General features: G+C 33.2%; 1 protein-coding gene, 1 long non-coding RNA gene and 1 pseudogene across 2 annotated transcripts; 1 reads left to right on the top strand and 2 right to left on the bottom strand.

Moving 5' to 3' along the window:
- Nucleotides 1–121: 121 nt before the first annotated feature.
- On the top strand, nucleotides 122–910 carry LOC120219418. Its single transcript, XR_005525303.1, has 3 exons — nucleotides 122–334; nucleotides 433–552; nucleotides 594–910. It is a non-coding gene; the product is annotated as an uncharacterized LOC120219418 (long non-coding RNA).
- Nucleotides 911–6,437: 5,527 nt separating this feature from the next.
- LOC120219408 (uncharacterized protein At4g15545-like) lies at nucleotides 6,438–7,269 on the bottom strand. Its single transcript, XM_039216227.1, has 4 exons — nucleotides 7,030–7,269; nucleotides 6,874–6,916; nucleotides 6,619–6,697; nucleotides 6,438–6,530 (listed from the first exon to the last, which is right to left on the bottom strand). Exons 1-4 carry the CDS (start codon nucleotides 7,250–7,252, stop codon nucleotides 6,438–6,440), a joined length of 438 nt encoding a protein of 145 aa, XP_039072158.1. The 5' UTR covers nucleotides 7,253–7,269.
- A 5,771-nt stretch (nucleotides 7,270–13,040) lies between these two features.
- Nucleotides 13,041–13,770, bottom strand: LOC120218970 (annotated as a pseudogene).
- Nucleotides 13,771–14,025: the final 255 nt, after the last annotated feature.

Raw genomic sequence — 14,025 nt, 5'->3', positions numbered from 1 at the left:
TTAAACCTTGAATTTATTTAATTTCTTAAATGAGAATATTTTGTTGCTCACTCTGCATTCCTGCAACACCTAAACCATAAAAGCTTGTGTTAAGGTACAATGTTGAGTTCCTCTTTTTTTAAACATGTAAAACGTCTCAGCATTTTAGGGTTTTGATGTTGTTCTGCAGTCTTTAAACACATTCTCAGATGAAATTGAAGTGAAACAATAGGCAGTATTGGAGACATCAATGGCGAAACGAAACCTTCTGAAACGAACCCAAGCACCAATTCTGCACATGCCGAGACTCAGCCCTTTGAATTTGATTCTCAGTTTCTCGATTCTCCTTTTTCTGGTATGTTTATTTCAATCTTTGGTTTTTTTTCTACTTAATGTTTCAGTATTGTTAGTTATTTACGCTTTAACTCATTTGAAAATTTATGTGAAATTAAGGAGATGATATTGAGAATGGTGGTGAATTAAACTTTCTACAAGATACGGTTCCTGTAGATAATAACAATTTTCCAATTGAGGATGAATTTGACTCTCAGTTTCCCGATTCTACTTTTTGTCGTATGTTATGTGAATTATGGGTTTGGAAAAAATTCATATAGTTGACAGAGATGATAATGAGGATGATGATGGTGATGATGAATTAAAGTTTCTACAAAATACAGTTTCTGTAGATCATAATAATGTTCCAATTGAGGATGAGTTCGAGACTCAATGTCTGAACCTTGGTGAGGAAACTCAAATGTTGAACTTTGGCGACGAAACACAAGTGTTGGATGATTTAGATTGCTGCGAGAATACGGAGACCCAGTTGTTGGATGAATTCGATGGCGGCGCTTCTCTTGAAAGTGAAGGTGAAGGAACAGATGAAACCGAGGTTTTGGATGATGGTGATGAGGTCTCAGGTGATGACGTAGTAATCGGCGATCAACCCACCGACGAACAGAGGAGTTCGGGTATGTTCCTTTTAGAGTTTTTTTGGCAAATGTTAGTGGTATTGGCTACGATTACCTGTATGTTTTGTATGTCCGAAAGTTGATCCTGCTGTCTCAACTGAAGTTACGATATTGTACTACGTGTTTCTTCAGGAATCCATGTTCCTGCATCAACACCGGCCGTCAAAGCGGTGCCAGAACAGGAACCTGGTATTTTCTATGGCCTGTTCATGGTCAGGAATGCTCGACTTTGTTGATATGTTGTGGCTTTATTAACATTGCTTGTTTTCCATAGGATTTGTCCGCAGGTTCACTTCAGTTCGTGCTGTGTCCATGCCATCCCAGAAAAAGAAGATCCTCCAAGAAAACGCCCGTTGATCTTGGCGAGTCTGATGAATTGGAAGAACACTCCACGAAAACCTGTTCAGTCGGATGTCAATGGACATCCAATTGCTGTGCGGAAAAGGTCAAGAGGAAGCAATAGAAATGCTTGCATTCCATCATCCACTAGGATGACTATACAATCGTCTGTGACTAGTATAATAGAAATTCCTTGTAATGAGTTTTGGAAAGTTATTTTAGTAGTCCCAAAGTAAAATATAATAGTCCATTACATCCATAGTTTAACCTATTTTTTTTTCAAACATATAATAGTTTAACTTGCCTAATGATTTTATTAACAAGAGATGTGATTAGTATATACAAATAATTTAGGATAAAAATAAAATATTAAAAAAATTAGGGACCAATTTAGGATGAAGATTATAGCTTGGGGATGGAAATGAAATGTTCAAAAGTTTGAGAACTAATTTAGAATAATAGTCATAGTTTAAGAATGAAATTGAAATGTTTAAAAGCTTAGGGACTAATTTGAAATGAGGGTGATAGATTGGAGACATATGATACAATTAACTCATTAATATTCATCATTTGATTTAAATAAATTGAAAACCAATTTAATAAGTTAAAGGGTACTTAAATAACTACCCAACTAAGGGTTGGTATCAAAATAACCACTATTTTTAAATTTACGTTTATATGATCACTGGACTATTTAAGTGGTGTCATTTAAGCCACTTGTCGTTAAAATCTAACGAAGGAGTGACGTGGTAGTTAACAAAATTTTGCATAATTATACATTTGATCCTCAATACTTGTATATTCTATTAATTTAGTCTTAATTTAAATTTAACTTTATAAATTAATCATTCAATCAGGAGATGACACATGTCAATACATGGCTATGACACATGTTATTAGAGTCATGTGTCTAAAATTAAAATTACATTAAGACTAAATTAATAGAATATATAAAAATTAAGAATCAAATGTGTAATTATACAAATTTCTATTAACTACCATGTCACCCCTCCATCAGCTTCCCTATACACAGGCCAACGCTGTCACGCACAATGATCCCGACGATCAGAGAATCAGTGAGCCTCGAACATGCCCCATCAACATTAATCTTTAGGGTCATGGAAGGAGGTTTCATCTAGTGACAAGTATGGAACGCCAAGGAAGATAATGGAGAATCGACGGAGGTCGAAGCGATGGCAACAAGATAAGCAACCTGTAGTGCTTCACCGGTAGCAAGGAGAAGCCATGTGCTCGCACAAAAGTCATTTTTACCCTTTTCAAACTGAATAGAGCCGGAGGAAAGACCGCTCCAAGTAAGTACATCGGAAGATACCGAAGAAATGGGACAATGCAATATCGCCTTAGCATCCATGTAGAAGACAATCACAGCAGACAAAATGTACTCGTTTCAACTAAGGACGGGTGCCCACTACCCACTACCCACTGCCCACTACCCATTACATTTATACTTATCCCGTCCTAATAGAAACGGATAAAATGTGAAATCCACGAAATTACGCCAGTATGTCATCTTTAATCACAAGCTTTAACTATCATCCTAAGGCTCCAAATATGTTTGGGAGGGGTTTAGATGAGATTTCAATAAAAAAATTTATTTTTTTAAATTATCAGTTGCGATTTTATTTTATCCGATAGTCGTATTCCTTAATATAATATTATTTGTAGAGTCAGATATCAATAATCCAAATCTGTTTTATTTTTCAGATAAAGAATTCGCAAATACAACTTTCAGTGCATGAATTTCGATATACAAATATGAATTTGTGATATGATTTACTTTTTAAAATGTTGATTTATTTGTTTCGCCCAGAATATATTATTATTTGTAAAAATATTAGAGTTTCGCTATGCAATTATTGTTGCAGTATTCCACATATCCAGCTGATTTCTTCAAGTCTGCAAAAATTCAAAATAAAAGCAAAAATATTAGTTTTTTTATCAGAAAAATGAAACGATCATCGATTCTAGAAAGAGAATGTTCTTTACCGGATCTGAAGATTCTGGGCATGGTTTCTGCACAACGACTGGTACATTTGTAGACCAGAACTGAGTGATTGAGCGAACATATCTTCTTGCAGAATTTGAGGCATATTTTGCGAAGGGGAGGAAAGAATACTTTGAGGCATTTCTGCCCACACTTGTGAACGCAAGTGTCTTCTGGAACTGATGGCGACGGCGACGGGGATTGTGATTCTGATGGCGGTGGAGAAGGAGATGGTGGAGACGATTTGATTTCACGGAGTGCATCTGTTCCATATTCGAAAGACTCTACCGGGTATTCAAATTCTTTGGGGAATTCGTTATCGGATAACCGAGAAGTTTTCTCGGGAAAACTTGGGATTTCTAATGGATCATAAGGACGTTCAGATTTAGAAGAATGGGTTTCTTGGAAATCCTGAGGATTTTCAAATTGTGAAAGCAATGAAGGTTCTTCAGGATTTGTTTCTGGAAAATATTGGGGTTCAGAAGTAAATTTGGAAGCTTCAAAATCCTGTGGGAATTCAGATTCAAAATCAAAGGGCTCAAATCCATGGACTTGAACAGCAACAAGGACAAGCAAAGCAGAGACTAAATTGGTTAGTAAAATTGATTTCTTCATTGCTTCGATTGTTTCAAAACTGTTTAAGCTTTTGATGTAGAATCGAGATAAAAATGAAGAAATTTATAGCCTTTGAATCGATTGAAATTCATGCTATTAATTGCTCCATAATCCTTAATTGGCAGATTGATTTTAACAGATTGAACAAATATCAGTGAATTAATTTCTGAATACTTCCTTAAATCTATATTTACATTATTTCCCAGAAATCATATACTATCCAATCCTTGATTGCTTTCCTTTTTCATGAATGAGCTACCAAATACAAGTTGAATAACTTATTTGTGGTGCATTTAATTGTGGGAATTAGTGTGATATAAAATTCAGAGAAAACAATAATCAATTTTAAATTTTAGGGTTTGGGGATATGTGAGATTCACATTGAATGTAAAATTTGAATAAAATATTCACTAGGTTGAATTTAGAATATATGTTAATATTTTTAAATGACAAATTAGATCCAAACGAGTGTTGGCACAAGTGGTTGAGATTCATAAATTTGAGCATTTAAGGCCAAATTCAAATCTCACCACCGTCATTCTTGGTAGATAATTTGTAAAGTCCTATGTAAATTCTAATTGGGTCTTAAGTATGGTCTCACCCTGGATTAAGAGAGTCACCCCATACCTAAATTTTTTGTAACAAAAAAAAATTAGATTAGTAGGGAGTTTTGTTGGTTTATTTGGTCTTAACTCGATTGATATTGTTAGAGATTGTGATTTTCAATGTATTAAGTATAATTAGTTCAAAATCTATTAAACATCTTCAATTGTAGGAGGGAACTGTGTTCTTTAAAAGTCTTAAGTTTGAGTAGTTATATTTTCAAGGTATGTGTATTATCGATGGTTAATTTTTTTTTTCAATAATATTATCTTATAATTATTCCAGAGTATTAAAACAATATAGTTATTCAAATATACAAATTTAAGAAGATTATAATTAGTCCAGATAATATGTGTTATTCATAAAATATATATATATATATAAGAAACATAGAAATAAATAATCAACATTTGATACATTTGGATATTTGTAGGTTATGTTATGCAAACTTCATGTTCCCTTACGTTACTCTAACTGGTATATTCGAACAAGGATACGGTATAGGATACGGATAAGATATATAGTTAAGAGTATTTATCGAGCGAGTCGATCATAAGTTAAGTAGTGTTCGATTCGTGCTCGTTAAAAGATTTTATTATTCGACTCAACTCGTTGCTCGTAAAAATTTTGCTTGACTCGTGCTCGTTAAAAAAATTTGTTGCTCAACTCGACTCGTTGCTCATTAAGCTCGTTACTCGTTACACACACTAAAAGTTTTACTTCATATTTTTAACTATGGCTAAAATTTACTAATATTATATAAAATTTAAATATAAACTTAAATTCACAAATTTAACTAAAAAATTATCAAAAGAGTGTATAAAATAATTTTAAAGTTTAAACTCCAAAATAACAATCATCAAATACATCAAACTAACATATTAAAAACATTCTTGGAAAGAAAAAGGAGTTCAACGATACATAATCGCTACTAAAAATAAGGATATCAATATCTCTTCATTCATTGTTGTTTGCAATCACCAAACTACTAAAAAAATTAACGAACTGCTCGGGAATTTACTAAATTGAGTTGGACTTTACTTGACACAATTCGTTAAGGTCTCGAGTCGAAGTCAAATCAACCAAATTGAGCTTTGATTAAGTTTTGATTGAATCAAATTTAAATAGCACATGAACTGCTCAACTCATTAAGTACCTCTCTCTCTATATAGCCATATCTGATACGTTTGGGGCACACAAGTACATGACAACGTTATCACTTGGAAAATCATATTTTTGTACTCATCTTCAAATATAGGTCAGATATAAGTAGGGACGAATAAAATTCGAATCAAAAAATCCAATATAGATCACATTCATTCTACTCGGCACTCGACATAAAGTCAGACAGTTCGCCGGGACCTTACATCGGCTGCACTTGACGAGGAGAACACCCGAAGCTCAGTTTATCAAGCACCTATTGTCCAGGCTATACACGTCGAAGCATACTCATCACAGGTATCGCCACACGGTAAAGTCGCATGTTTATTGCGATTACGGACATAACCAAACAGCAGTTTCTGATCCCGAGCTTATCGAAACAACTGAATCCGTTTCATTTTGCGGGAAATATTCTGAACTAAAATCCTCGGAGCTGTATTAATGGATGGAGATCATCCAAAATTAAATTCCAAACTTCGTTTCATGTTTCTGCAGTAGCTTACGTCTGTGATCATATTCTTCATAGTAATTTTTTTTTCTATGCTTCAAATAGAGATAAAATTTCAAAAAGAATCTAAAGACTCGGTACATTTCTTGTTCCTTTGACATGCATTTCCTATGTTTTCTCACCAACCAAACAGTATCTACATATACATATATAGAGTTTGAGGCTTTATAAAGCAACTTTACACCAGAAGTTGTCAAAATCACATAGTGGAAGAACAGATGATTACAAACCGTGGGCACTGTGTTAGCTTTAAGCAGATCTAATGAAGGCTGCGATTAATCAGACCCTCAAAGATTGCATAAAGATCTCTGTTTTCGGGGCTGAAAATCTCGTTTGCTTTCCTTAGAGTCTCCTGGATTATTCCGATAAACAATGAGTTGAAAATGTCACAATGAGAAACAGATAAAACAAAGAAAATTTTCAGACAGGGAGTCTCATACTTCTCTGGTTTGCTTGTGGGAATTCAGTTCTTTAACATTTGCCAGGAATGAGCCGAACTGCTCGTAAGACAATCGGTTCCTGATGAATACGAATGAGATAGGAAATTTCGTAAGGTGCAAGCAAAATTCCGAAACTGGTAATATAAATTAAGAAGCAAGAACAAACTGAGAGTAATTTGATTACGTTTGCTTAGTTTGTCTTGTAAAACAAGTTAAATCTGCGCTATGTAATCAGATAAGTTGATTCTGCTTTACCTGGCTCGGAGGAAGAATTCTTTTCCATCGACCCGAGTGCGTCCTGAAACGTATCCGGAAAGAAGTCGAACCGGGTTAATTTTTAGAATTCTTTGTCAGCAGTTAGTATTGCAATCCAACCTACAAGGTCTTATTTTAGAACACTTAGAAGCTAACCTGTCAGTGATCTGGAATCGGAGCTCGGTACCGACGGCCTATCATCAAACATGCCTCTCGAGGTAGAAAACGAAACCGAATGGCTCCTAGGGGACACTGGCTTCGATGTTCTTGTTGGAGAAGCAGAAGCTGAGAGACTCGGTGGGGAAGCCAGAGGAGTTAGCCGAGGTGTGCTTGTTTGTGATGCTCGCAGCTGAGGCATGCCAGGTCTGGAGGCTGCCATTATAATGTTACTTAGTAAGAAAAATAGATTGCAAACATCTGCAACTTTTCATGATACCGCACCGGCATATGCTTGCTCGAGCATCGATAAATGTAGAAGCAGAAAACTTCAAAAAAATGCAGAAGAATTGAAGCAACATAGATTTATAGTATCATATCTACGAATAAAATCGGCTGGCCTGCCAAAAACGATGGAGTGCAAAGCATACCGTCTGCGTCATGCTCCTCGAAAGAATTTCTTGAAGGAACGGTCGCATCGTCTTCTGTAGACGTTGAAACAAACCAAGGGTTATATCATAAGAAAAGGGGGGGGAATGCTTATGCTCTGAACAACAAATTATGCATCTCACAAATGAAGCTCGAATGAACTCGACTCGGTGAACATGGAAAAAAGAAAATTGTACCCGGTGGAGTTAGTTTCGCAACGATACGAGGACCACCAAACGAACTTTCTTCATCCTCTTGAAGCGACTGCATAAGCTTCTTTCTAAAGACCTCCAACCGCAAGATTACAGAACAGTGAAGGCTCATACTACATTGTCTAATAAAGCAATCCTACGCTACTTTCCATTTTCGTAACACCGTTTAGCTCGAACCACATCGGCCCTATCTGGTTTCAGATAGGAGTGTAAATGAATCATGCTTAACGAACAAGGTCGTGTTCGTTTATTTATTTTTTAAGATGTTTAGATTTGATTCGTTTAGTGTTAGTAAATATATTCATTTAACGATTGCAAACATTTTTATTTATATGTTGTTCAACGCTCTCTTTTAACTCTTACTTTATTGATTTCTGTAGTACTGTTTTTTTTTTAAATTTAATGGCTGGTTTTTCGTTTGGTTAAAGTACACCAAAGTATCTAAACTATGATTTTCTATATCTTTTATCCACTTAACTTTTACAAATTATAGAGTGATTATTAAATTGATAAACCTTTTTGAAAATAATCACCATAAATTATAAAATACCATTAAATTTATCAATTTTTATAAAATAGAGATTAATTTTTCAAACCTTATTATCATCACTATGATAATTTTATAACTCATGAAAGTTTAGTACCCAAAATGATGTAAAATTCACTATTTGTGGGCTATTTACGTACTTTATCCTTTCTATTTTGTATGAATATTTATTTTTAAAAACCACGTGGCTTTGTTTGTATTCTTAAATCTCGACGGAAAAGCAAAAGACAAAAAGTTTATATGATCAGCTGAGTCGTTGATATTTTTTTCTTTTAACTGATTTAATTATATACTATGATTGAAATTTGAAAATTTTACTTTCAATGGTTAAGATATTCGTAGGTTGATTAAGTTGTTTATTTTTATTGAATAGTATTCTTTTAAGTTATTGTTTTTTTTTATTTTTTTATTGTATTTTAAATTTTTTAAATTTATTCATTGAATTTTAAAAATTGTTCTTATTTTGATCACTACGAATTATTTTGTTATTATTTCGGTGAGACATGATATTTTTTATTATTATTTAATATAAAAAACAAAATATGATCATATGCCACCGTCGATCGTCGTAGATGGTGGTCGATCAGTCCCAAATTTCATGAGTCAATCTGTCTCGACCCCTGAGTCTGAATCTAATGGTTATTTCCCCGAAAAATGTCACAAAATATGTGAATCTCGACTGAAACGTTACGACTTCCTCACTTTCAATATCCACTTCATGGACTTCGAAGCAAGTTCCGACAAATGGAGGTCGAACTTAGACTCACAGACTCACAGTGTCAAGATAAAGTGACACATGAAATTTGAGACCGAACAGCCACCATCTACGACGACCAACGGTGGTCGGCGGTAACATCCGACCATCTTCTGCTTTTATTTAATATTTTAATTTATTTTATATTAAATACTAATAAAAAATGTCACATCATACAAAAATAATAATAAAATAATTCAAAGTAATCAAATTAGGAGTAATTTGAAAGTTCAGTGAGCAAATTAAAAATATTAAAAGTACAATGAATAAAATAGAAGACATAGTATAGCTCAATGAGGAATGATGTAATTTATCCTTTTCTTAAAGTATATTTCTCTTCCCTTTTAGAAAAATTAGGATTAGATTTAGAACTTCTAAAGAAAATAATAATAATTAAATTTTGAATAAAGTATACAAATGGTCCCAACTATAAGTCGTTATGTGGTTAAACCTCTCGATTATTAAAAGTTATAAAATGATCCATCAATTATAGGGTGTTGTTTTGTTGAGTCATATAACTATTAAAAGTTATAAGGTATTGAGTCACCGACTATTAAAAGTTATATAATAGTCACCTGACTATTCATATGTTTCAAATTAATCTTTTTCGTTAAAAAAACGACGATCGACTGAGCTTGACGTTAACCTGTTGATTGAGATATGATAAAATCTAATCCCAAAATTGTGTGAGCTATATTCAGTGGATCAACTCCCCATTTAAGTTATATGGTAGAACCAATGCTTAAAACATTATGTTATCGAGTCAATGCTTGAAAGCAACAACAATGTTAGTAGATATATGTGTCAAACGAAACTGTGATTAAAGGACGATTCGTTTTTTATTTGTTCACTTCGAATATTCTTCCAGTTTTCCTCCTTTATGTCTGATGCTTTGGGACGTTAGAGTGATCCATCTCTGTATGTTGTTGTCACAGTTGTTTACACTCTTGCTTATCAGACTGTCATTGATCGATCACTGTTACATTTTACTTATAATAATCATAAATGTATTTATTTGTATGCATATGACAAGACATTGTTAGTATAAATCTTTTATTATTTTATGAGTTAATTGTATTATATGTCCTTAGAGTATAACCGTCATTTTAAATTAGTCTCTAAGTTTTTAAATATTCTATTTTATCCTTAAAATATGACTATTATTCTAAATTAGTCCTCAAAATTTGAATATTTCAATTTCATTCCCATACTACAACATTCGTTCTAAATTGGTCTCCAAACTCTTTTAATATTCTAATTTCATCCTAAACTATGTGTATACTAATCACATTCATTTTTAATAAAATAGTTAGCCAAGTTATATTATTATATGTTTGAAAAAATTAGGTTAACTATGTTTGAAACTAATTACATATTTGGAAGAATTTGAGGATGAAATTTGAAAATTCAAAAGTTTGGGGACTAATTTAGAATGAGAGTCATAGTTTATGGATGGAACTGAAATGTTTAAATTTAAGGACTAATTTAAAATTAGAGTCATAGTTTAGAAACGAAACTAAAATATTCAAAAGTCAAAATTTGGGAACATACGATGGAATTAATTTTTTTTCTAGTTAGCCTTTGGTTCAACTTGATCATCAACCTAAATAATTATTCGAGTAGGATTCAAATATTTTAACACATATATCTAAAAACATATATAAAATAACAAATGGGAAAATAAAAAAGATAATTTTTTATATAAACCTTCAAAAAAATAAGAGTGTTCACTGTTCGGTTAAAATTGAATTAACCGATTTAACCGAAATTTTGGTCAGTTAATGGTTACTAATTTTTTTTTTCAAATTTTGGTTTCTCTTAATCGGTTCCAAATCGTTTAATAACCGAAATTATTAAATATTTAATATTACACATATATATATATTATTTAGCTTTATGGGTATTTAAACTCGGTTTTTTACCAAATTAACCGACCTAATTAACTGAATAAACCAATAAATATTTAATATTTAATATATCTTATTTATATCTTATTTATAAATTTTGGTTAATTCGATTAACCGAGCTTAGTTCGGTTCGTTAATTTTTTTTTTAAAAAAATTGATTTGGTTAACGATTAATAGAAAAAATGGGTTAATTAAATTTGGGTAATTTAGTTCGATTGGTTATTACCCGTTACACCTATATCAAAAATAGGGAAAATGAAAAATGAGAATATATATGTCAAGATTATGTTGGCGTGACAATCCTAAATGGGGTACATTATCATTGTGATCCCAACTTCCCAAATCTCCTGCTCCCCCACCTTCCTGATTCTTCCACGTCATCATCCTAAAAAATCGTTTTTTTTTCTTTTTTATGTTTTCACTTTAACCTTTTTACTTAAGTCAACCTCACATTCATCACCCTTTCTAACCAATCATATTCATCCACATCATCATATATTTGAACCCTCGGGGTTTTTTCCTATTAAAAGTCTGATCAAATTATATTTTAGTCCCTTCATTATTCTTAAATTCAAAGTTTATTTAAATATTTTAATTAGGAAGAACTACTTCACATACACCTGAACTTTTCCCATTGACTCGTTTATACCATTGAATTTTTAATTTTATCAATTATAACATTAAATTTTAGTTTTATTTCCAACTATATAATTTCGACTTTAAATCAATAACGAGACAATAACATGACTAACGGTCGTTGACGTAGTCTGAAACATCAAAACATATTATTTTGGCACGATTGTTCTTATGCCTAAAACAATATCGTTTTAGACATTGAACTTTAAAGGTATAAGGATTTTGCCATTGAACTTTTAAACATGTTACTTTTTAAGCACTACACTTTTTTACCGTCGTAGCAGCTAGCCATTGCTCATTATCGGTCATATTTCACTCTTCTTCTTTTTTCTATGACGTTTTTTCACAAAATCCACTCAAAATCAATAATTTTTCATTTAAAAGTGTGATGTATTTATACTACAATCTCTTTCAATGATCATTCAATGAGACTATTTTTGAGGTATGTTGTTTGTCTTCTAGAATATTTTTCGCCGTTCAGATTTCGAACAAACATCCCAAATCGCATAAATATAAGAAAGTCACCAAACATCTAAAAAAATATTCATTTTTTTGTTTAATTTCATCAATTTTGAATGAATTTTGTGAAAAATTAATCGTATGAAAAAAAATAAGAGTGAAATGTGAATATTTTAATATCAATTTTGTCACAAAAGATTATCAGTGACAATAGATGATTGGCTACGACGACAACTACAAAATACAATGTCAAAAAAGAAAATCGTTTAAAAGCTCAATAACAAAAATCGATACATCTATAAAGTTTAATGTCTAAAACGACGTCATTATATGCATCAAAACAATCCATCAAAATGATATCATTTTGTGTGACATGTCATGTCAGAAAATGTTAGTCATATGATTGTTTTATTAGGGACTTTAAGGTAGAGTGACATAATTGAATGTTAAACTAAAATTTAATACTATAATTGAAAAAACTAAAAATTCAGTAATATAAATGAATCAAGAGCAAAATTCAATAGTTTATATATATGCTTTACTTTATTTTAACATAATTAAATTTTTATGTTTACAATATCAATAATTAATATAAATAATTAACTAGTTCCATTAAAATGTTAACGTCATTTTTTATTTATTAGTAACAGCCATTTCATCGTTTAGAAAGGATATATCAATATAATGAGATAGAAACGATGTTTTTAAGAAGAAAAAATACTTAAACATTTTAATCAAAATGATGTTTAGACTAACTAATGATATTAGAGGATCAAATTATTTCAAATTAAAATATAGGGATTAAGTCTCAATTTTAAAGATAGTAGAGGACTGAAACTACAATTTGACTTCAAAATCTCCTCAGAACTAGACCTATATACTTCACTGTTTTAACATTTTATCTACCTTTTGTGTCGTTGTGATGTTGTCTTTCTTCTCCGATATCATTTCCGACGAGCCGACGTGACGTTTGGAAAACAACGGTACGGCGGCAGGGAAGTCGTCCGTAGCAAAACTCCGGCATTTGAGCCCTAAAGGTTCCATAGCACGAGCACCTCGTGCAAACCTCACGACGGTGAAGGCTCGTCGTCGACTGAAACCGTCCCTGGCTTGAAGACCTGAACGCTTTCTTCAAGCTCTCGACGAATTCGTCTTGTCATCGTAACGGACCCGATGCACTCGAAGCTCGCGTAACTGAACCCATCTTCAGGCGTAACATGGATCGTCGAGTAACGATCACCGTCGACGCGTTCATGGAGTACCGCAAGGTCGAACTCGAAATCACAAATCAAAGCCCGCGGGTAATGTTGTCGATTCCGGCCATCAGTCAGTGTTGGAAACAGCCGAGTCGTGGGTTGTTTTGAAGAATTTCCGAGCCATGACTCGGTCGAGTTCCGTCATGCAAACTTCGACGGTGAAAGTGTTTTCATCCGTGAAATGACCACCGTCTCGGCGTAGAAAACATGCCATGAAACGAAGGGTTTTTCGAAGGCATAACGGAGGCTTTCCTGAAGCAAAGAGCATCAGGTAAATTCTCTTCGATATAAACACTTCTTGCCTGAAATTAACATGAGGGAACGGCTGTGATTTAGGGAAAATGAAGCTGCCTCGGGTGTACCTACACCCGCACAACGTAAGCCGAGATGGCGCCAACGGCGCATTGGACGACACGGAGGACTTTGTTAAGCGAATCGAATCAATCAGTCTAAGACCCATCGTGACCGTCGGATCACTGTCGTCACTGTAAAAATGGAGTTCAAGGCGTTTCTCGAAACCTTCGAAACCAGAAGCAGCCATGGTAGAGAAACCTTAACCGAATCGAAAAAACAAGAAAAACCCAAAGAAAAAGATGAAAAGAAGATCAAAATGGGGGAATTAGAGAGATAAATGGTTGGCGTTTGATAGAGGAGAAATGGGAAGTGAATTTATAGGGAGACCGAGAGCATAGAAGTGGGAAGGCATGCGGGTTGAGGTTACCAAGAATCATGATTGTGGGCATAACGAAGTGAAGAAGATGATGACTAATGTTGTCCTAAAAAAATATAATTTCCT

This window comes from Hibiscus syriacus, unplaced genomic scaffold, assembly GCF_006381635.1.
Source record: "Hibiscus syriacus cultivar Baekdansim isolate YM2019G1 unplaced genomic scaffold, ASM638163v2 tig00000778_pilon, whole genome shotgun sequence".
Lineage (NCBI taxonomy): Eukaryota > Viridiplantae > Streptophyta > Magnoliopsida > Malvales > Malvaceae > Hibiscus > Hibiscus syriacus.
Note: the sequence above shows the minus strand (reverse complement) of the source record. Positions and strands in the feature narration are given on the sequence as shown.

Excerpts from the sequence above, each read along its gene's own strand:
- LOC120219408 (XM_039216227.1), bottom strand. The coding sequence starts at position 7,252 with ATGGCAGCCTCCAGACCTGGCATGCCTCAGCTGCGAGCATCACAAACA. Across the intron at positions 6,917-7,029 it reads CGATTCCAGATCACTGACAG|GACGCACTCGGGTCGATGGA; the intron begins GTTAGCTTCTAA and ends GATACGTTTCAG. Across the intron at positions 6,698-6,873 it reads GAATTCTTCCTCCGAGCCAG|GAACCGATTGTCTTACGAGC; the intron begins GTAAAGCAGAAT and ends CGTATTCATCAG.